The sequence below is a fragment of the Hyperoodon ampullatus genome, assembly GCF_949752795.1.
Source record: "Hyperoodon ampullatus genome assembly, chromosome: 10".
Lineage (NCBI taxonomy): Eukaryota > Metazoa > Chordata > Mammalia > Artiodactyla > Ziphiidae > Hyperoodon > Hyperoodon ampullatus.
In genome coordinates this window covers 71,040,494-71,062,975 of record NC_136923.1, presented here as the reverse complement: position 1 = coordinate 71,062,975, position 22,482 = coordinate 71,040,494, and the positions used below count along the sequence as shown (strand labels likewise).

The 22,482-nt window shown below is 51.0% G+C and overlaps 1 protein-coding gene across 1 annotated transcript in view; it reads left to right on the top strand.

Moving 5' to 3' along the window:
* The window catches only part of KIF6 (kinesin family member 6), a gene marked incomplete at its 3' end in the record, with an annotated part of 412,258 nt that extends 392,643 nt beyond the window's left edge, over nucleotides 1–19,615 (top strand). The window contains exons 18-23 of the mRNA XM_079712640.1: nucleotides 3,206–3,290; nucleotides 4,453–4,588; nucleotides 7,016–7,113; nucleotides 13,410–13,484; nucleotides 17,727–17,816; nucleotides 19,426–19,615. Of these exons, the coding sequence (XP_079568766.1) occupies nucleotides 3,206–3,290; nucleotides 4,453–4,588; nucleotides 7,016–7,113; nucleotides 13,410–13,484; nucleotides 17,727–17,816; nucleotides 19,426–19,615 (674 nt within the window). The remainder of the gene's footprint in view (nucleotides 1–3,205; nucleotides 3,291–4,452; nucleotides 4,589–7,015; nucleotides 7,114–13,409; nucleotides 13,485–17,726; nucleotides 17,817–19,425) is intronic.
* Nucleotides 19,616–22,482: the final 2,867 nt, after the last annotated feature.

Below are 22,482 nucleotides of genomic sequence, written 5' to 3'. Positions count from 1 at the left end.
CCTGGTGAGGTTACAATGCATTTCACTCAGCAAACATCACTTTGGCAAGAGGCCCCTTTGGTTGCCATGGCAACGCGGGTAGCTTGTGTCTTGGGGGTATGCTGTGCCCTCATTCTGGCTGCCCAAGTTCCCTTGCCCCAGCTTTCTTTCCCAGATCCTTTCACCACCCTGGCGCCACCTCACATTAACTATGCTTCAGTTTGGAGCAGCTTTGTCTTGACCAGCAAAACAACTACTTGGCTTTGCCATCAAAGGAATAGATCACACCATTCCTCTCCGCAACGCCCTCCAGCCTCTCAGCTCTCTCAAAGCCAGCGTCCTTTCCAGGCTCTCAAGGTCCTACCTGATCTGGCCTCAGTTTCCTCACTGGCCCAGCCTTCACCCCAGAACGGGGTCTTCACTGCATCTCTCAGGGGGTTCCTTGGTATGGGGTCAAAAAGTGTTAAAAGGGCAAAGGAGAGCCACAGCTTTTTAAACAGACTCGAAAATACATGTGTCCATTTCTGAAACCACTAGGAAAGGAAATATTCTATTTCAAGTCCTACCATTATCAGTTTGGTGTTGAGATACTTCCTTCAGTTTATCCGGTCTCACGTTTCCCAGAGAGGACAAGGGCCAGTGAGCACGGGCAGCATTGAGAGCACCCTGGACGTGGAGTCTGAACAAACAAAGCACTGGGGAGATACAAAGAACAGAGGGACCAGTCCCTGCCCTCGAAGGGCTTCCAGTGCCTAGGCCTAGGGGACCATGGGTGACGAGGACAGGCAGTTTGGCTCATTAGGGCCACTAAGATGCACCAGCATGGGGGACAGCGTAGTCTTCGGCTGGGAAGTCTATGGTATCTATGAGTGAGACACTTGCTCAGCCAGTTTACAAGTGACAGGTGATACTTGACACAAGGGACAGAGAGTAACAGGTGCCTGGCAGATAAAGAACAGAATCCTGATCCGCTTAGCATATTTATTGATGAGTTAGGTAATGACATAAAAGCAGCCAAAAGGGAAAGAATAAGGCATGCCAGAATAAGGACCTCTCAGCAGGCTAAACCCCCAATAAATGGGAAATATTGCATTTGTGATTAAAAGGATAATCACACTGAAATAGAATGCATTTGACAACCACTCATAAATACAGGAACGTGTGTAAACTGACTGCAAGCTTAATAGAGGACAGTGACAAACTGACATGGCCACGACAATGACTAAGCTGCTGAAAAACAAAAACAGTGCTAGGGGGCTGCCTGGTATAAACATCTAGCTCTTTGGAACCAGAAAAATTGGGTTCAAATCCCAGCCCTACCACTTATTAGCTCTGTGACCTTGAGTTATTCACCAACCTCTCCGAGCCTCAGAATCTAACTGAAATGAGATGATAATGCCTTCCCTGCTGAGTTATCTTGAGAATTAGCAGTAAGATGAGTAGACCACCTAGCCCAGCGTCTAGTAGAGCTTGGCAGAACCTGGAATATAGAAGGCGCTCAGTAAATGGTCCTTGTTAGTAATTCACCTCCAATAGATATATAGAACGTACATTTTTCAAGGCTAGGAGAACTCTTCTCTACCCTGTCCCTCTCAGGCCTATCTGGAGTATGATGTCCAGATTCAGGCTCTGTACTTCAGATCGATTAGAAAGTCACCTTGCTACTGAGCCCTTAGGTGAGAGAATTAGGCAGAGTCAGCCCGGGAATAAAGCTCCAGGCACATGTGGTATTTTGTTGTTGTTGCTGTTGCTGTTAAAGTATTTAAAGAACCATCAGGTTAAGAAGGAGAACAAACTGTGCTGCTCCAGAGCTCCAAAGGAGAGGTGAAAGGAAGTTAGTGGGGCAGGTCTCAGCTCCAATTAAGAGGAAACAGAGCTGCCCGCAACAAGGTATGCTCAGTGTAAAGCGCTGAGCCCCACCCCCGGCAGTATGGGGGGAGAAAGCAGATGACCATCCTCAGAAATGTTATCGAAGGAATTTCTGAATCGAGAGCCTTGCAACCAAACCAACCTGGATTTGGATCCAGGTTCCTCAAGTTAGCCACGCGGCCTTGGGCAGGTTAACTTCTTTGAACCTCCATGCCCTTTTCTGTAAAAGGGGAGCAATAATACCTCCAATGAGTACCAGAAGGATTAAGTCTGATCATGTCCAGAAAGCACCTAGCGTGTGATAGCGTCTCCCCTCCAAAGAGTAAAAAGTGGGGCTGCATAACTCCTAAGATGCCTTCTGAGGCTGAGAAATGCAGTACAACCACCGAGAGCCTCCTGGGAAGATAGACCCCACCCACCAGGCTAGGAAAGGATGGGCTCCAGACAAGCACACAAGCAGCCAGAGCAGGCAACCCGGCAGCCAGCAGTGGCAACCCGGCAGCCAGCAGTGACAGCTGGCGTGTCTGGGGACACAGCCCTCACCTAGGACTTGCCAGGGCCCTGTGGGCAGGGTGTCTGAGCATGGTTCTCAGCCCTGGGTGCACATTGGGTTAATCGGGCTTAGAACCACTGCTTCAGAGGGAAGTCAAAAACGGGAGACATGGGCTTCCCTGGTGGCGCAGTGGTTGAGAGTCCGCCTGCTGATGCAGGGGACACGGGTTCGTACCCCGGTCTGGGAAGATCCCACATGCCGCGGAGCGGCTGGGCCCGTGAGCCATGGCTGCTGAGCCCGCGCGTACAGAGCCTGTGCTTCGCAACGGGAGAGGCCACAACAGTAAGAGGCCCGCGTACCACAAAAAAAAAAAAAAAAAACAAAAAACAAAAAAACGGGAGACATGATTTGAGGCTGGAGAATTCGGCACCTCAGCTGATGCAAAGTAAGATGTGAGCCGTTTTAGTGATGCCTTCTTGGTTTATGAAGGGCTCAGTATCAGAGGAGGGGGAAATGGTGTTTTGCATCTTCCCTGGGGACTCAAGAGGAAATGAGTGAACTCCATGGTAAAAGGGTTGGTAGAGATATAAGGAAGAATTCCCTTCCAGTGACAGATGTTGGACAGTGGGAGGGACAGTGGATGGAGCATAATCATGGAACCCTCCTCTGGGGCTCTCAGCCGAGCAGAGGTTGCCACCCAGAGGAGGTGGGTAAAGCAAGTGCCCATCCAAAGGCCCCAGAAGGACTCACAGGGTCCCCTTTCACCAGGGACGCACGATGACTGTGTCATCCGCTTTAAACATCACACTCTCCCCTGACCTTTCTTCCTTGCTGGAGGGAACCATCAGCATCTCCCTTCTCCAGGTATCTCAGAAAACACACCCGTGCCCTCGACGCCAGACCTGCTGGAAGAGAAGCTGCGATCACAACTGGAGGAAGAAAAGAAAAGGTGCCCTTTCTTTTCACCACACGCACCCTGACCCCAGCCCCTCGGGGCCACCTGGAGCTGTGGGGCAGGGCAGGGTGGCCGCGCCCATCCCAGGCCTGCAGCTACTCTGGAAGCAGGTCCTAAAATAGCTGGAGGAGGTGCCACCTTTCAGCAGGCAGTCGTGAGATGCAGGAAGCCGAGGCAGGGTGAGGCTGGAGTGGGGAGCAGAAGTCCCAGCCAGGCTCCAGCGCTGGGATTCCCGAATCGGGCAGGGAGAGCAGCCTCCGCAGCCCCAGCCCAGGCTGCAGCCCAGGAAGCGGCGAGTCTTGTCTGCTGCTGCCCTCTAGGGGAGCCCAGAAGTATGACCATGGAGGACCTCCTTCCCCCCACTTCTCTCCTGAGGCTCCTTATCTGCAAGGTGTCCAGAGAATATCAGACCCTCCTGTGGCCATTTAGGGCCCCAGAATGATTGAACCTGCAGAGCAAGGAACCTCAAGCATAAACAGACATCTGGTCATTACTGATACAAGCTTCTCAGTTCATTCATTCATTTAGGCGTTCAACATCGATCTCCTCTGCCATGGAGATGTTTGGGGGAAACCAAACAAGAAAGATTCCTTGCTCTCAAGGGGGCGATGCTGTCACTGTAGCACACACCACCCACCCCTGGGCTGGCTAGGCATGTACCCTGAGCGCACTCTGTCACACTGCCCCCACCCCCAGATGGTCTGGGTTCAAACCCTGGCTCCTCTGTTTATGAGCTCAGTGCTATAGAGCAAGTTCCTTAACCTCTCCATGCCTCAGGTTCCAAATCTGTAAAGGGGATACGATGATAATAGCGCCTTCCTCATAGGGCTGTGGAGAGGATTCAATGAGTTTATAGACGGCAAGGGCCTCGAGCGATGCCTGCCCTTCAGTGCCCAGTAATGGTACTTATCCTTCTCGGAGAGGGGTTAGTCATCTCACACACACAGCCCTACGGCCCACTGGACAGAAATACCTGGCTGTGGGCTCACATGCTGGCACCATACTCTGGCCTGGGTGGGCAACTCTAAGGTCCCAGCCCCAGGCACCAAGGCTGCGTGGCCAGGCTTCTGAGGCTCAGGCCCTGCCACTGCCAGTCTCTTTAGAGCCCTCCCTCCCTGCCAGTGACTTTCAAGACTCCTCTCTGACTCCACTGCAGGTATAAAGCAATGTTCACGCATCTGAAGGCGCTGAAGGTGGAGATTGAGCACTTGCAGCTACTCATGGACAAAGCCAAGGTGAAGCTGCAGAAAGAGTTTGAAGCCTGGTGGGCAGAGGAGGCCACCAGCCTGCAGGTACTGACAGCCATGCCCCTCACTGCCCCAGAGCCCGCCCTCCTGCTGAGGCCTGAGGAATGTCAGGGCAGCCAGGGAGGGGCCAGACCCCCAGCCCCATGGTGGGGGGGATCAGAGGAAAAAGAATGGGGGCTTAGACCCACAGTGCACATGCTCTCAGCCCCTACCTCCTGAAGTGAGGGCTCGTTTTAGTAACAAGGAACATGAGTGGTCAGGGGCTCACTGTTTCCTTGCTAGTGTCTGACGCATAGAAATGTAGGGGGTGGGAGGTGTAGCTCCCCAAGCCAATGGATTGCCACCATTGCTTCCTGAGTTGTAGTGACAACACTGATTGTTCTTTATTACAGTCGTATATATGTACGTATGTGTGTATATATATATATGGTATAAATTTTAGAAAATACAGAAAAACACAAGGTAAAATCACCATAACCCCACCACTTAAGGATAACCGATATTAATATGTTGGATTATATTATTTTATAGTTTTATGCATATACATCCATATGCTTTTATAAAAATAGAATCATATTAGTCTTCAAGTATCACAAACGGCTGTTGTTTTTACTTAGTTATCCAGCATGCCACCTCTTCCATGGCATGATTCCATGACGTCATTCCAGTGCTGTCACTGTTCAAGCATATGCATTTATTCCAATACATTTAATCTCCTATTGTTTAATGTTTAGGTTGTTTGTGGGTCGTTTCACTAGAAAAGTATTTGAAGATACATTTTTGCATATTTCCTAGACAAATTCCTAGAAGTTATCTATAATATTATGAAGGCTAAAATAACCTGTTAAGAAATGTTAGTACACACCCCCAGTTCCAACTGTCCTCATGTGACCCCTCAGCTGTGTATAATAAAAGAGATGACATACACATAATCCTACCACTTGTGTGGCTGGCAGAACCCTTAAAGATTCTCCAACAGGCTGATTGTGTCATTTTAAGGACAAGAAACTGAGAGCCAGAGAAGATAGTGTCCCAAGGACACAACCGAGCAGTAACCCATACATTACCGAGTGGCCTCGTGACCAGACAATGGAGAAACATATTTGGATAAAATTAAATACACAAGATGACAAATAAAACCAATAACATGGAAATACAGTTATCACAATATTTTAGCAGCAAAGTTATGGTATAGTAATATGTATACCATTTTACAGATGCATTAATTAATAAGATCTGGGGGGCTCAATATTTACCACAATTTCAAAGTAGTGATGAACACAATATTTCAAGATTTCTGCAACAGTGTAATGTGATCTGAAAATATCTGTAATTTCTACTGGTGACGGAGTCACTGGTACCACCCATTCTACTGTGGTTTGTTGTCTACGTTTAATCATCGAAAGAAATGTTAAATTTCAGGTAGAAGTTAGGAAGAATAAAGATGTCATTGGTTCCCAGTCACGTTCACAGTGCCCCTGCTCTCCAGTTAAGAAGCCTCCCTCGGGAGGTCATCAGTGGGTGAGACTGTCAGCCACTGCTGGTGCCCATGGGCATCCAGCCACTGGACAGGGATGAGGGTTATCCCATCATCCCATGTGACCCAGGAAGAGTCCAGTCGAGGCTGATGGATTCAGACCATTTGTTACTCGCATAGACAGTGAAAGCCAGGGTAGCCAAGGTGTCAGCTCCACCCCACAGGACGTCATTGAAACAGAAGGGACCAGGTGACCACAGCAGGGATGATGGGGTGCCCTGTAGCAATTCCATGCAGCCACTAAGCCATTTTATAGCCGGCGGATGTACCCTGAGTGGGGCAGGCAAAAAGCCTTAACCCTCATTAGAACATAGGAGGTGATGAGAAACTGCCCCATGATGGCCTCTGAGCGAGATAGGGAGGAAGTGGGAAATGGCCTGGCAGCAGCTGCTCACAAGCCTCCTGTGCTCTCATGTTCTGGGAGAAGCATGGGGCATTCTGCTAAGACTCAGATCAGCTGGGGTTTAATCGCTGCTCAGGAGACCTGTGTGGAGACACGCAAGGTTTCCAGGACCCTGGTGGAGCTGCCCCCACATGCATGATGCATGATGAATGCATTGCTCCTGACTCTGCCAGCATCTCTTTGGGACGAGGGAAAGCAAGGCCAGAAAGGACTTCTGGAGAACTGTCAGATCACATTTTAAACACTTTTTCTTAACTTTAAAAGGTAATACAGGCTCAATTTGGAGACCTTAGAAAACACAGAAAAGCACAAAGAATAAATCAAACATTACCCATTATCCTGCCATCCACAGAGAATGTTTTGATGCTCCTCATTAAGGTCATGACTACATCTAGATTTATTTTTTTTTCCCACACATGTACATACCAACTGTTCTAGCTGGCTTTTTCCCTTTAAGAAATAACATCAAAGACATTTTCCCCATGTCATTAGATTCGTGCTTACACTGTGAAACTTTCTCTTGGACCAACAGGTAAACTCCCCAGCAGTGAATTCATCGAATCACATGAAACCCTTTCCCCAGACGCCAGAATCCCAGCACGAAAGGTCCCAGCTTCTCTCTAACAAAAGGTAAGGGGAGGGCTTCCCTGGTGGCGCAGCAGTTGAGAGTCCGCCTGCCGATGCAGGGGACATAGGTTCGTGCCCCGGTCTGGGAAGATCCCCCATGCCGCGGAGCGGCTGGGCCCGTGAGCCATGGCTGCTGAGCCCGCGCGTCCGGAGCCTGTGCTCCGCAACGGGAGAGGCCACAACAGTGAGAGGCCCGCGTACCGTGAAAAAAAAAAAAAAAGCAAAAGGTAAGGGGAGAACCCTGCGACAAGGTTGGGATGCCCAGAAAAGATACCCTACCTCTCCTCAACCCAGTCTTGATGCTCTAAGTGCAGGCTGCATGATCCGGGAAGATGAGTGACTTTCACTGTTAAATTAGTTGAAAATACTCAGGCCAGTGGCTCTCAGGCTTTACTGGAGTACCGCGCCCCCTGCCCCCACCCCCAGCCCTTTCCCTCCGGCTCTGACAGCCAGTGGACCTACTGCCACAGTGACAAGAGAAGCAGTTTAACCGAACTGTGCAAGCCCTGGTCCTGCCGCTGGGTAGGAAGAAGCGGTTGGCAGTAGTGGGAGGGGAGAGGGAGGGGGAACTGTGGAGGGGATGTTGGGTCAGGCAGAGGGGAGTCAGCCTGCCAGGACCCAGGGACCTCTGGTTAGTGACTCTGTCCTGGCACAGACTCAGGAGAGACGTGGGCAGCCTCCCGTGAGGACGCCCAGAGCCAGTGTCCCTGAGTGATGGCATGAGCCCGCACAGACTACACTTCCCACACACACACCTTCTGAAGGCAGGTTCCTTCTCATGCGACCCACGTTATTGTCTCTTTCCAACCGCACAGTGTGGGCGGTAGAGCCAATGACACCTGCCTCATCCATCCTCCATCCCTGAGACAGGCCCGCTGTCTGCACGGCAGAGGCCAGGCCAGCATGAGTGGGGCCTCGGCCTTGACTGCCAAGGAACGGTCCTTGCCTGGGTCTGAGCAGGAGCTGAGTTCTCAGGTTGGAAATGTGAAATAGAGCTTTTTAAAAGGGGTTGGGGAGGGCTTCCCTGGTGGCGCAGTGGTTGGGAGTCCGCCTGCCGATGCAGGGGACGCGGGTTCGTGCCCCGGTCCGGGAGGATCCCGCATGCCGCGGAGCGGCTGGGCCCATGAGCCGTGGCCGCTGGGCCTGTGCGTCCGGAGCCTGTGCTCCACAAGGGGAGAGGCCACAACAGTGAGAGGCCCGCGTAACAAAAAAAAAAAAAAAAAAAAAGGGGTTGGGGAGAGGGTTGCCAGACGGTGTCCCTGATCCGATGATGTGATGAGAATGGCAATGACCTCTGTGGTCTTCTTTTCAAAAACCCATAACCCTGGTTGAGTCATGAGGAAAATGTCAGACAAGTCCCAGTCGAGGGGCATTCTACAAAATACCTGACCAGTACTCCTCAAAACTGTCAAGGGCAAGAAAATTCTGAGAAACTGTCACAGACAAGAGGAGCCTAAGGAGCTATGATGGCCAAATGTAATGTGCTATCCTGGATGGGAACTAGATCAGAAAAACTAAGAAAATCCAAATAACGAACAGACGGTAGTTAATAATAATGTATCAGTATTGGTTCCTTAGTTGTGACAAATGTACCACACTAATATAAGATTATATAATGAGGGAAACTGGGTTTGGGGTATACGGGAACTCTCTGTACTATCTTTGCAACTTTTCTCTAAATCTGAAACTATTCTTAAAACAAAACAAAACAGCCAACCAGAGAGCTGTCCACCACCTGGCTGACATTTTCCCTGGGCCTCTTCACATCCCCCAACCTGGCCCTCAGGGCCAGCACTTTGGCTTGTATTCTAGCTTTAGGAAACATCTCCTGTGTGAGCCCCTAGGCCCCAGGTTAACAGCCGGCAAGGTGTGTTCTGTTTGGCTACGCTGGTGTTTTAAAAGGCAGTGTAGATCCACAAAAGAAAAAATTGATAAGTTTGACTATATTCATATGGAAAATGCTGCTCTGTGAAAGACACTGTTAAGAGAATAACAAGATAAACCACAGACTGGGAGAAAATATTTGAAAAACATATATAAGTGGGCAAAAGATCTGAACAGCCACCTCACCAAAGAAGATATACAGGTGGCAAATAAGTGTATGGCAGGATGCTCCACATCATATGTCATTGCGGAAATACAAATTAAAGCAATAATGAGACACCATTCCACACCTATGAGAATGGCTAAAATAAAATAAAACCGATACCACCAAATGCTGGTGAGGATGTGGAGCAATAGGAACTCTCATTCATTGCTGATGGGAATGCAAAATGGCACAGCCTCTTGGGAAAACAGTTTGGTGGTTTCTTACTAAACTAAACATACTCTTACCATACGATTCATCAGTCATGCTCCTTTGTGTTTACCGAAATGAGTTGAAAACTTACATCCACACTTACATATGGTTGTTTATGGCTTTATTCATAACTTCCTAAAACTGGAAGCAACCAAGATGTCCTTCAAAAGGTGAATGGAAAAACAAAACAAACGGTACATCCATATTTCATGATAAAAAGAAATGAGCTATTGAGCCATGAAAATACGTGGAGGAAACTTAAATGCATATCACTAAGTGATGAAGCCAGTCTGAAAAGGCTACATACTGTATGATTCCAGCTATGACATTCTGGAAAGGGCAAAACTATGCACACAGGTAGAAAGATCAGTGGTTGCCGGGAGAGAGGGCAGGGGTGGAAAGGATGAATAGGGAGAACACAGGGGATTTTTAAGGCAGTGAAACTATACTGTAGGATACTGTAATGATGGATATACCATAGTATGCATTTGTCAAAATCCATAGAATCATACAACAGAAAGAGTGAACCCCGACGTAAGCTGTGGACATCAGTTAATAATAAGGGTTCATCAGTTGTAACAAATGTACAACACTAATGCAAGATGTTAGTAATAGGGGAAAATACAAGCCGGGAGAGAGAGGATACATGCGAATTCTCTGTACTATTTGCTTAATATTCTGTAAACCTAAAACTTTTGTAAAAAAAATAGTACATTCATTTTTTAAAAAAACTTAAAGGCAGGGCTTCCCTGGTGGCGCAGTGGTTGAGGGTCTGCCTGCCGATACGGGGGACGCGGGTTCGTGCCCGGTCCGGGAGGATCCCACGTGCCGCGGAGCGGCTGGGCCCGTGAACCATGGCCGCTGAGCCTGCACGTCCGGAGCCTGTGCTCCGCAACGGGAGAGGCTGCGGCAGTGAGAGGACCAGGTACCGCAAAAAAAAAAAAAAAAAAAAACTTAAAGGCAGTGTAAGTAGGCAGCTGCACTTCTCCGTGGCAATACAGAGCTTGGCATTAGTGTCCCACACTTGCCCTCTCTGTGCCTTCCCTTGGGTACCTGCTAATCTCTGGGATACTTGAGTTTCCAAACCCTAATACCTTCCTGCTGCCCCACTCTGGGCCCCCTCCCTGAAACCCCAGGACTCCACAGAGCATGTGTGAAAAACACTAGTCCAGCCAGCCCAGAGCTTCCCCCAGTCATTGCTCTGGCTCCGATCCAAGCCTCTCGAGTGTCCGCCACACGAGAATAAGCCCTCCTCCCCAGTGTGAGGCTTCTCAGATCCCCTGACTATTTCTCCAGCTTCTTTTCTGACCTCTTCCAAGCTCTTACCGGTAGGAGTATCCTGCCCAGCAAATAGGAAGCTCCAGCTCTAATTTTTCTTTTGCTTCAAGACAATGAAGTGTGTGTGTGTGTGTGTGTGTGTGTGTGTGTGTGTGTGTTGGGAAAGGCCTGGTGAAACTACCCCAGGGCTATAAGGTAGACATAGACCGTGCCTGCCAAGTGAAGCTCAGAACCTTGAATTTCAAAGGCGTGTATCAGGTTACCTATAGGAGCTTCTCCCAAATTCACGCTCCCTGAGCTCTACCCCCAGCACTTTTCTGTTTTTTTTGTTTTTTTTTGTTTTTTCAGTACGTGGGCCTCTCACTGTTGTGGCCTCTCCCGTTGCGGAGCACAGGCTCCGGACGCGCAAGCTCAGCGGCCATGGCTCACGGGCCTAGCCGCTCCACGGCATGTGGGATCTTCCCGGACCGGGGCACGAACCCGTGTCCCCTGCATCGGCAGGCGGACTCTCAACCACTGCGCCACCAGGGAAGCCCTACCCCCAGCACTTTTGATGATGCTGGAAGGAGGGTCTTTGGGGAGTGGACTCTCAGGCAGGCTCTGGGCGCTGTTAAGGCTCTGTCATCTGTGGTGGCAGCCGGTGCTCTGGTGGGATCTCTAACCTTCGGCAGAAATAACCAAGTGTCCTGAAAAGTGTCTGTTAAGACACCTCGGCTATGAGCAGTCAGCACCCCTAAATTCCTTCCCACAGAGTAATTCAGATACCATTCATTGTGGGCGGAAAGGTTACAGTGGACAGGTGAGAGGAAAAGGGTCCTGCTAGGGACTGGCAAGGGCAAGGTCTCGGGCCCCTCCTCTGATGAAGAAGTCACCTGCCACTGCTTTCAAAAGCTGGCAGAGAAGAGCTCACAGAGCTCTACCAGGGGTGAGGCAGGGAGGAGACCCTGTCCCCGGTCATCGTGGCTTCACAGACATTCTCTGAACAGCCAACTGTGGAGGATTAGTTGTTGGCGTCCTTAAATTCTCCAAGGAGACTTCTCCAAGGCTCTCCTCTCTTATGGTAATCACATCTCCTGTCATATACCAAGGGCTGTAAGGGCCAGGAACTGAACACGTGTGTGACGTATGTGCTATCATTGCGCCCATTTTACAGATGCGAACACTCTGGCTCCGAGAGATCAATTAACTTGCTAGGGTCACCCAGCTAATAAGAGGTGAGACCAGGGCTGGAACCCAGGCCTGTCAGCATCTGGCCACCCCTCTCCCCTCACTCCTCACATCAGTTTCCTTTAACCTTAATGACCATGACCGTCCTTTAGGGACACGTGCGTATCCTGATGTTTAGTAGAAGGTGACATTTTCCCACTCATATTCTGCACTATTTCGTACAAATGTGTTTTCCTCATATTCCTCCAAGTGCCAGGTCCTCCTGCTTGGGGTCCCCACTCTTTCCATGTGTCCACGATCTGATTTTCCCAAGAGACCAAGATTTTCAAAGAGCAAACTTATGGCTCCTTGGAAGGCCAACCTCTGACTGGAAAACCAGAGCTCCCTTGGATTGGGAACTCCAATCCAAGGATGGGATGATTGGCCCCATCGTTTCAGTTGAGAAACCCTGAAATCAATCCCATTTCACTAATGAGAAAACTGAGGCCCAGGAAGGGAACGTGATGCTCTGAACTCCGTGGTTAACAGTGGGACGAGCTGCAGCTTCGGCCTGAGCTCCAGGCTCCGTGTTGAGCCACGGCGTTTCCTTCCTTCCTCCCCCCCGGCCCCCCATGCTCCCCTGCCTCCCCCTCTCCCCTCCTCACTCCTTCACTCCCTTCTCCCCCTCCCTCTCCCCCACTTTCGTGCTCCACCTAACCCTTCCCACCCTACATTCTTTCTCCCCCTTTCCTCATCCTCCTCCCGATGCTTCTCCCCCCTCCTCCCACACTCCCTCTCAGCCAAGGCCACTCTCTCTTGTTTGTCCATTTGTCCATCCCTCTGCCAGCTTCTCTGAGAGAGTGTCCACCCTGGAATGGGTCTAAGAACTGGCCACTGGGCAGGCCTCCTAGGATCTCCTCGGGAAACACCGTTAGAATCCTCCCCCAGCACCTACCTTGTCTGAGAGGCAGGGCCTATCCTGGCCTGGCCTTCCTGGAGATTCCTCAGGTATCCCTAGTTAAGGTGATCCCTGGATGTGCTTGCCAAGAGATCCTTAACCTTGAAGTTCAGAACCTTGGATCTCCAAGGTGCCCATCAGCTCACCATGGGTTACCTGCAAGGAGTCCCCTCAGTTTAGACTTTCACAAAGGGTGCTCTTCTGGGTGCTGGCCCTCGGGCAAGCCAGCTCCCCCTTTGGGATCCCCTCGTCTCATCTGTAAGATGCGTCGAGGTCCCTCTGACACTATTCTTCCATGAGCAGGCGAGTGTCCCGGGGCCACTGAAGAGCTGCTGGAACAGGAGAGTGAGAGTCCAGCTGCCTGTCTCCCCTGAGCTCCAGAGACGCTGCCCCTGACGGAACCACTGCAGCCCGGGGGCTGGCCCTCTGCTCCTCGGGTTCTGACAGAAACCGGATTTCATCACCTCCCCAGGGATGCTCTGGGCCTGTGGGCTGATCACACTAAATTCACAACACTCTGATGGGCAGCCATCATTAGGAGGCCTAATTACTATTACTTACTAATCCTTGTGAAGGAAGAGGTGATTAATTCTGATGGCTGGTGTGCGCTCTCTCCAGAAGGAATGTCAGCATGAGAAGTGAATTCACCGTCAAAGGCTCGTGGGTCAGGAGAGAGGACAAAAGTCATTTGTGGTATGACCCTGAGGGTTCAGAGCCGAGCTATGGCATCCAGGGATGCTCCTGCAGCCTCGGGGCTGGAGGAACCCCAAGCCATCACATTGCGCCATCCTCCTGCGGGAGCTGCTCAAGGCAATGGGATGGGCAGCTGGGCCTCTGCAGAGGGTGCTGGATGCCCCCATCTGTCCTGTCACCTCCATCTCTGCCCTCTTCCACCCACTCCCAACCCTCAACAGTTAGCACCTGTGAGCACTCCCTGGAATCTTAGAAAAGGTTCGGCCGGGAAACCATTGAGTTCATGAGCCATTTGTGTGCCAGTGGCTTGATCTTGCAACACTTGCTGCAGCTTCCAAACTGACTGTGACCTGGTGTCATTGCAGCACCTGCGGGATGGAAAGCCCTTTCTCCTTCCCTAGTTGAGGCCTGCACCAGGAACCGTTCGGAAGGAACCCTAGGAACTTGCCTCTGTTCTCCAAAGAAAGGCATGCAGAGCCTGCCACCTTGAGGCTGCCTCTGGTCCTACACTGGCCCTCATCAGACAGCACAGATGCTCAGCTCACCCAAAGACTCAGTGCAGAGTCTCTGGGATACTGGGAAATAGACATCTGAGGGGAAAAAAAAAAAAAAAATCCCAGGCTCTGATTTCCTTTCCCGTTTGTAGGACCCACAGTCCTGAGCCGGTGGAGGCAGGCCCAGGGTAAGAGGCCCTGCCCTGGCTGAGACAGGAGAGGGCAGAAGACAAGAGCTGGAGAGGAAGCAGTGCCCACGGCTGGGACAGTAGGTTATTGGGCCTGTGGAGAGCCTGGGGCTGCTGACGCATGCTGAGCAAAGCCAGAGCACCTGTCTCTAACCCAGCCTCCCAGTCACCCCCAGAGTCCCCACCTGTGAAATGAGGGTTCTGGCCAGGTGGCTTCGGTGGCCTCTTTCTGCTCCGATATTGTGTCTAGGCAGGACATTGCAAAGCAAGGGAGGGGATCCTGTCATGTCACTGACATCCCAGGATAGCTTGCCTCTCCACCTCCCAAGGGGTGCTGTTGGGTTCCACTGTTTCCCAACTGAGAATCCAAGGCAAGGAGCGCACATCAGTTAAATGGGCAAAACTGCATCTGCATGAGCTGTTGGGTCTAACTCCTCACTCAGGGAGCACAGAGCCGGTCAGCCAGGGCCACCCAGGGTCAGTCCATGTGGCCAGGGATAAGCCATGTGTCTCCAGCATGTGTTTTCTCAGAATGCCAGAGCTGAGTCCGGTTAATAAAGCACAAGTTCTGAAGCCTCACAGAGCTGTGATTAGATCCAGATACTGCCACTTACCACTGGGCAACTTTTAGAATTTCTTTAACCTCTCTGAGCCTCAGCTTTCTCATCTATATAACGGGGATGGTGAGGCTATTGAGAGGATTAAATGGCGTGATGTTTGCAGAGCAGGACCTGGTGTGCAGATAGTGTCTATAAATGACGGTTGTGATCATTGTTGTTTTTGTTCCACGACCACAGCTGGTACATGCAATGCTCTAGCAATGAAAATTAGTGTATAAACCATCTGTTATAGACTGAATGTGTCCCCAAAATTCATATGTTGAACTCTAATCCCCAAAGTGAGGGTATTAAGAGAAGGGGCCTTTGGGATCTAATTTGGTCATGAGGGTGGGGCCCTCAAGAATGGAAATAGTGACCTTATAAAAAGAGGCCAGAGTCCTAGCTCACTCTACCCTGTGAGAACACAGCAAGAAGTCGGCAGTCTGCAACCCAGAAGAAGACTCTCACCAGAACACAACCACGCTAGCACCCTGATCTCAGACTTGCAGCCTCCAGAACTGTGAGAAATGAATTTCCATTGTTTATAAGCCACTCAGCCTACAGTAATTTTTTATAGCAGCCCAAAGAGACTCAGTCAGAAATTAGTACCAGAAGTGGGGTGTTACTATAACAGATACTTAAAAATGTAGAAGCAGTTTTGGAACCAGGTAGTGGGTAGAGGCTGTCAGAGTTTTGAAACACATGCTAGAAGATGCTGAGGTTGTCACAAATGGACTTTTAAAGGCAGTTCTGGTGAGGGCTCAGAAAGGAAAGAGGAGAGCTGTAGAGAAAGCTGCTATCTTCTTAGGGAATACAGAAATAATCATGTAGAGAATGTTGGTAGAAATATGGATGGTAAAGGCCATTCTGGTGAGGTCTCAGACAGAAATGAGGAACATGTTATCGGACAGTGAAGAAAAGGTGATCTTGTTATAAAGTGGCAAAGAACTTGGCTGAATTGTGTTCATGTTCTAGTGTTTTGTGGAAAGAAGAACTTGCAAGTGATAAAATTGGACATTTAGCTGAGGAGATTTCTAAGCAAAGTGTTGAGCGAGAGGCTTGGCTCCTCCTGACTGCTTATAGCAAAATACAAGAAGAGAGGAAAGATTTGAAGATGGAATTATTAAGCAAAAAGGAACTAGAACTTAAAGATTTGGAAAATTCTCAGCCTATCCATACAGCAAAAAATGAGAAAACATCCTCAGAAGAGAATGCTATGAGATTAGTGTGGGTGTGAATCCCAGACTTCATCAGCCTCCCCAGCAGGAAAACTGCCAGACTGAACTGAAGCAGAAGGAGATGGGAGGAAGAAAGGAAGCCTGGTGGGGCTTCCCCTGGTGGCGCAGTGGTTGAGAGTCCTCCTGCCGATGCAGGGGACACGGGTTCGTGCCCCGGTCTGGGAAGATCCCAAATGCCGTGGAGCGGCTGGGCCCGTGAGCAATGGCCGCTGAGCCTGCGCGTCCGGAGCCTGTGCTCCGCAACGGGAGAGGCCACAACAGTGAGAGGCCCGTGTACCGCAAAAAAAAAAAAAAAAAAAAGGAAAGGAAGGCTGGTGGACTTCTTGGACCTCACAGGACAGGACCATAGAGCTATTCTGTTGTGAATGGGCACTATCCTTCAAGACAAGGGAAGAATGACCCCAAAGGCAATTCAGAGATCATCACAGCTGCCTCCTCCGTTTCAAAAGGGGGGACCATAGCCTTGCTTTCAACAATTCAGACAGCCTCTGCCCAAGGCTGTGGGGGTGGGGCCGATCAGCAGAACTATGAGGGCACGACCCCTGCCCAGCAGAGCCCAGCAGCAACTCCACCCATGGGTCCAGAAGACAGGACCCTCACCCCAGTGGGTCCGGAGGGCACAGCGTCAAGCCAAAGAGGATTGTTCTCAAGCCGTAGGATCTCATGGAGTTTGCATTGCTAGGTTTTGGACTTGCTTGGGACCTGTCACTCCCTCCTTCTTTCCTGTTTGTCCCTTTTGTAATGGAAATGTCTATCCTATGCTTGTCCCATCATTGCATTTTGGAAGCACATAACTTGTCTGGTTTTACAGGTCCACAGCCGGCAAGGCATTTTTGCCTTAGGATGAAGCATACCTTGAGTGTCACCCATATCTGATTTAGATGATATTTCCATGGATGAGATTTTGGACTTTAGAGTTGATGCTGGCATAAGTCGGGGGCTGGTGGAATGGAATGAATGTATCTTACATGAGAAGGACTTGAATGGGGGAGGGGCAGGGGCAGAACGTTATAAACTGAATGTGTCCTCCAAAAATTCTATGTTGAAGTCTAACCTCCAAAGTGATCGTCTTTGGAGGTAGGCCTTTAGGTCATGAGGGTGGGGCCCTCATGAATGGGATTAGTGCCCTGATGAGAAGAGGCCAGAGACCTAGCTCACTCTCTTTCTACCATGTGAGAACACAGCGAGAAGTCAGCAGTCTTGACCATGCTGACGCCCTGATCTCAGACTTCCAGCCTCCAGAGAGAAATAAATTCCTGTTGTTTAAGCCATCCAGTCTATGGTGTTCTGGTATAGCAGCTTGAATGACCATAGACTAAGCAGCTTAAACAACAGGGACTTATTTATTTCTCACAGTTCTGGAGGCTGGGAAGTCCCAGATCAAGGTCCACAGGATCTGCTTCTGGTAAGAACCCTCTCCCTGGTTTGCAGACGACTGCCTCCTCTCTGTGCCCTCAGCTGGTAGAGACGGCTCTGATCTCTCCTCCTCTTCTTATAAGGGCATCGATCCTATAATGGGGGCTCCACCCTCATGACCTCATCCAAACTAATTATCTTCCCAAGGCCCCACCTCCAGATACCATCACACTGGGGATTCAACTTCAACATATGAATTTTGGGGAGACAAACTTTCAGTCCGTACAGCTCCTAGATATAAACTCTAAATTTCTCTTCTGTAAACCTCCTCCCATACCTTTTTCTTTTGTCGACTTGTCTCTTGCAGTGATGTGTATGCCAGGAAAATCCTGCCCTCGCCTGGCCCCCTTCTGCACAGCCAGGAGCAGAGCGGCCCCAGCACCCACCTGGAGGACAGGTCTGTGGTCTTCCCTCTCTGACACCTGTGACAGCCGCTGCCGTGGGTACAGCAGGCTGAAATCGCCAATCTGCTTCCCTCACAACCCAAGGAGCCCCTTGTGCGGTGGCCTCACAGACAGAGCCCAGGGCAGGCCTCCGCCATGGTACCCCAGGAATTCCCTGGGATCTCTCACAGATGCCAACTCCCAGAGCCAAGGAGTTTTCCCCAGGGTCGCTGGGGCCCCATGCAGGCAGAGTGGCTTCATGTATCCTTGTAAATGACATACCTGGGGCCATTCAAGGAACAGGAGCCAGCCCAGGGGCAGTTCCACGTGGCCCACCAGCCCTGTGCAGAGTCCCCAGGCAGGGAAGGGCATGGAGTTGAGAAGCCTGGCCTCAGGCCTGTGAGCCATTCACTCCAGGATGAACAAAGCCGACGAGGCCTCTCCCCAGCACGTGTCTCCATGCCCTCTGACTAGAATACCTGCATGCCCTTCTTCCCGTGGCAGGCAGGCCATCCAAGGGTGAATTCCACCCACCGTCCCGCCCAATCCTGGACAGAACACACAGCTCCAGAGCTGTCCCAGGCTCCCTGCCGCAACTCTGCTTTAGCACTTCTCAGTGACTTGCAGCTGGAACGCCAAAAATTACATGTGATAACGAACAACCCTTTGTTATTTATAATCCTCGCTGCCTTCTAAGAGAGTGGATACTGTCACCTGCTGTGTGGAGTGACAGGTGTGAGGATGGACGCTTGGCAGAGCCAGGAGAGTACCTTGCTTTGAATTTTCTCAAGGGGGACTTTATGTATAGGAGGTGGATGGAAAAAGAGGAGGGAGAAGGTGACATGCATCCCTCCCTTTTTAAGGGGATTTCACTTCTTACAAATCTCATTGGCCAGAACCTGGTCACCTGACCACACATAGCTGCAAAGAAGGCTGGGAAATGCAGTTTTTTAATGTGGCAACTTGCTGGGCTAAATATTATGGTTCTGTTTTTAAGGAGAGAAGGGAGAAAACTTCTCTCTGTCTCAGGAGCAGCTAGCTAAGCCATGGTAGGGGATGGGGATGCAGTGGGGACACATCCTAGAGGATATAACATCTAAGTTGGGTGCTGAAGGAATCTGGCCCCAGGTAGAATGGGCTTGGTTTGGGTAAGTTAGGGGTGGGGGAGGGGTGTGGGTGCAGGGAGAGGAAGGTGGGGTGAGAGGATGGAGAAGGTGCTGAGAGAAAGCCTGTGAGCTGTGTAAGGGTCTGAGGGGAGAGCAGTCCAGGAAGAGGAGACAGCAAGGCAAAGGGCCTGAGGCCAGAAGGAACTTGGTGTAACAGAGTAGCAGGGTGGCCGGAGCACAGTGAATGGGCCCACATCACACAGAGACGGAGTTTGAATTTCATTCCAAGAGTGATGAGAAGCCACTAAGGGTTTGAGCCAAAGGACTGGGGGACACGTGCCTCGTCTGGGTGCAGAAGGATTGCTGTGGGTGCTGCAGAGAAGGAGGGGGGCGAGGAGGCAGGAGCCTGCAGCCCCTGGGTGAGATCCAGTCAGTGAACGCAGGAAAGCACTATGGAAAGGTGAGCGCTGGGGCCAAACACAAGGCGTCGTAAAGTGTGACCTGTGCTTGTCCCCAGGATCCCAGAGAGGCCAGTGTCGTCGGTCCCGCTCACGGGGGACAGCCGGACAGACTCCGACATCCTGGCGTTCATCAAGGCCAGACAGAGCATCCTGCAGAGGACAGGTCAGTGCACCTTCCCCGGCGGCTCCTCCAGGGCCATGGTCAAGGGGCGGCAAAGCGGGGAGGCTAGAGAAACAATGAGCTGAGGAAGCTGGAAGTTTCCCAAATGTTCCCAAAGCCTCGGGCCTGGCCTTGCAGTCACTTCACGTGTGCCTGCCTTGGCCTCCTCCTGGAGAAAGCCCCAGAAGGCAGCATCGGACACACCGAGACAGGCCAAGGGGGTGGCTGGCCCAGGTGCCCCTGCCCTGCTTGGCAAGGCTGCTCTCCCTCCTCCAGATCTTCAGCTCCTCTTGTTACCTGTCCCCAGAGCCCACTCCCCTCTGCCCAGCCCTCTCCAAACAGGAAGGGCTGAGTGATGGTTTGGTGACTTGTTTAACCCCTGGCTCAAAATTTCACTCTCCTTTTGGAGCATGGTCCTTGCCAGCGAGTTGGAGATGTAAACACCACATGAAAGCTCAGGCCTGAGGACGTGGTAACAGTTACAGAAGAAATATGTGGTGTGTCAGAAACAGGAAGAGAAAGAGAAGGCCCTTCCTGGCCTCCATCACTGACCTCTCCCCTTCGTCTTGGCACCTGCTCAGCCACCGTGGACAGGCCTCCTCTTCTCCTTCCTTCTCCCTGGAGACCCACAGGGACTAGACTCCATCCGGGGCCCCCTACCCCAGCCCTGCTTTTAGTCTTAGCCTCATCCCAGCACTGTAATCCAAAGGCTACTAGTCAGGCTTGGCATTGCTTTCACATGGCAGCAAGGCACCCTGATGGGTGAAACAGCCGACCTGGATCCTATGATATCCGACACCTGCCCTGAGAGGCCTACATGCAGCTTCACCGCCAACTCCCTGCAGTTTAGATAGTAGGAGGTTTGCACATGGACAGAGCACCCCAAGGAAAGGGTGGCCTTTGTCATATCGTCCTCACCCTCGCTGGGATGCCAGCCTGCTGACTGTTCTTTCTTCACCACTAGCATCAGCAGCATCAGCGCCATTGTCAGGTCTTTTCTGAGACCTGGGACCCGCCAGCTCTGCCACCAACCTGCCGTGACGCCTTGACCACATAACTTGCCTTCTCTCATCCTCAGGTTCCTTGTCTAAAAAAGAAAAAAAATTGAATTCAGATTCAGTGCTCTCCAAGGCCCCCATCTCTCCCCCAAATACTCTAATGATATGTATCAGACATGGAACAATACTGAACAGCCAATCAGTGAATGAACACTGCATTTATTAGGCACCATCTGTATGTCAGGCCCTGTACCAGTGCTGGGGCCATATCAGTGAACAAGACAGACTCAAGCCCTTGACATTCTGGAAGGAAGAAGACAGACAATGACCACATCAACAAAGACATAAGGTCATCCGAGGTGCCAATCAGTGCTTTAAAGTAGCTGAAATATGTAATGTGTAGAGATCCCCAGGGACACTGGGCGCGGGGAGAGCTTGAAACTGATGGCTGAAGAGTGAGGATGGTGTAGCCATGTGGTTCTGGAAGTGAACCTTCCACTCAGTCTGGGAAGAGCAGAACGTGACCAGCCCTGGAGGGGAAGGAGCTTGGCTTGGTTACAGGCTGGGGGAGCCAAGCCAGGGAGCACGGCCGGATCACATGGACCTTGTAGGTGAGGGTAAGGGCCTTGGCTTCCATTCCAGGAGTGGTGGGAGCTCTGTGAAGAACTTAAACCATAGCGTGATGTGATCTGATCAGTGCTTTCGAAAGCTCGCTCTGGCTGCTGTATGTTAGTGTAGGCGGTGGAGGACCAGAAGCTGAGCACTTCTCAGGGAAGTACCTTCCCAGGAAGGTCCAGGGGGAGGGTGGCCTGGACTTACCCGCCACCTGAACGGGACATGTGAGAGTCATGAAGACTCGTTTATATACTGAAAGGAATGGCCCAGTGCTGGATGTGGGGGCGGGGAGGGAATTTATGATTTGGGAAAGAGGACCAAAACTGCAGGAGAAAGTTCTTTGAGGAATTGGAGGGGATGATGTCCAGGACATAAGGGAGTGTTGGCTTTTGGGGCTGGGAGACACACCCCACAGTGAACAAATTCATAAAAATCAACCGTTATTTGTCCTGTCAAGAAGTCTACAAATAAGCAATACTTTAACGTTATGTTTACTTAGCTTTTGTACACGTAATAGAGATGTGAGCATCCAACCTTCTCAGAAGAGAAGAGGCAGACACCCAAGGTCTATGTCAGGATGGCATCTTCCTGCTGACACCAGGCCCAGCTGGTGCAGAAAGCTGGGCCGAAGACTGGGGCGTTTTTATTACAATGCGTATGGCAGGTTACCAGTTATACGTTTCTTTCGCATATATTATTCCCTCAACACTCCTGTAAAGTACCCAGAGCCAAGAGTGTGATCCCCCTCTTGACAGGAGAGGAAACTGCTCACAAATGGCAGAGCCAAGAGGACCCTGGCCTCCCGTGCTCTCTCCACTGGGCCACGCTGTCTGGAAAGCCACCCTGCTGGCGGGTGTTTTCTCTTGGCCTCCACCCTCCCTGCAGCTGGGGAGCTTTGTTCTCCAAACAAACAGCAGCCTGGAAGTAATTCACCAAAACAAACAGAAGTTCGAGGGTTCAATTTTTATTCTCAAGGGAAAGAAGATAATCCCAGGTTCTTAGTGACCATGGGGCCACAAGGAAGCTGAAAACAGGGTGACAAAGGGTCCCTCTCCGGCCAGTTCGGGGCTGAGAGGCAGCAGGTGCAGCCTCTCCCGATGCACAGATGGCCCAGGTCCCACCGCGCAGCGCTTTCTACACAGCCCACTTATCAGGCCTCCCTGGCAGGCAAACACACAGGCCAGGGCCCAGGCACTTTCCCAGCCAAAGCAAACACTCCCTCTCCCCTGGCCCGGGCCCCTCTGCTCTTAATTTAGCAGCGCTGTCTGCCTGGGCTCCTTCAGAAGTGCTCATTATGGGGAATTTGTGACCGTCAGCCTGGGAGCAGCAGCCCAGAAAGA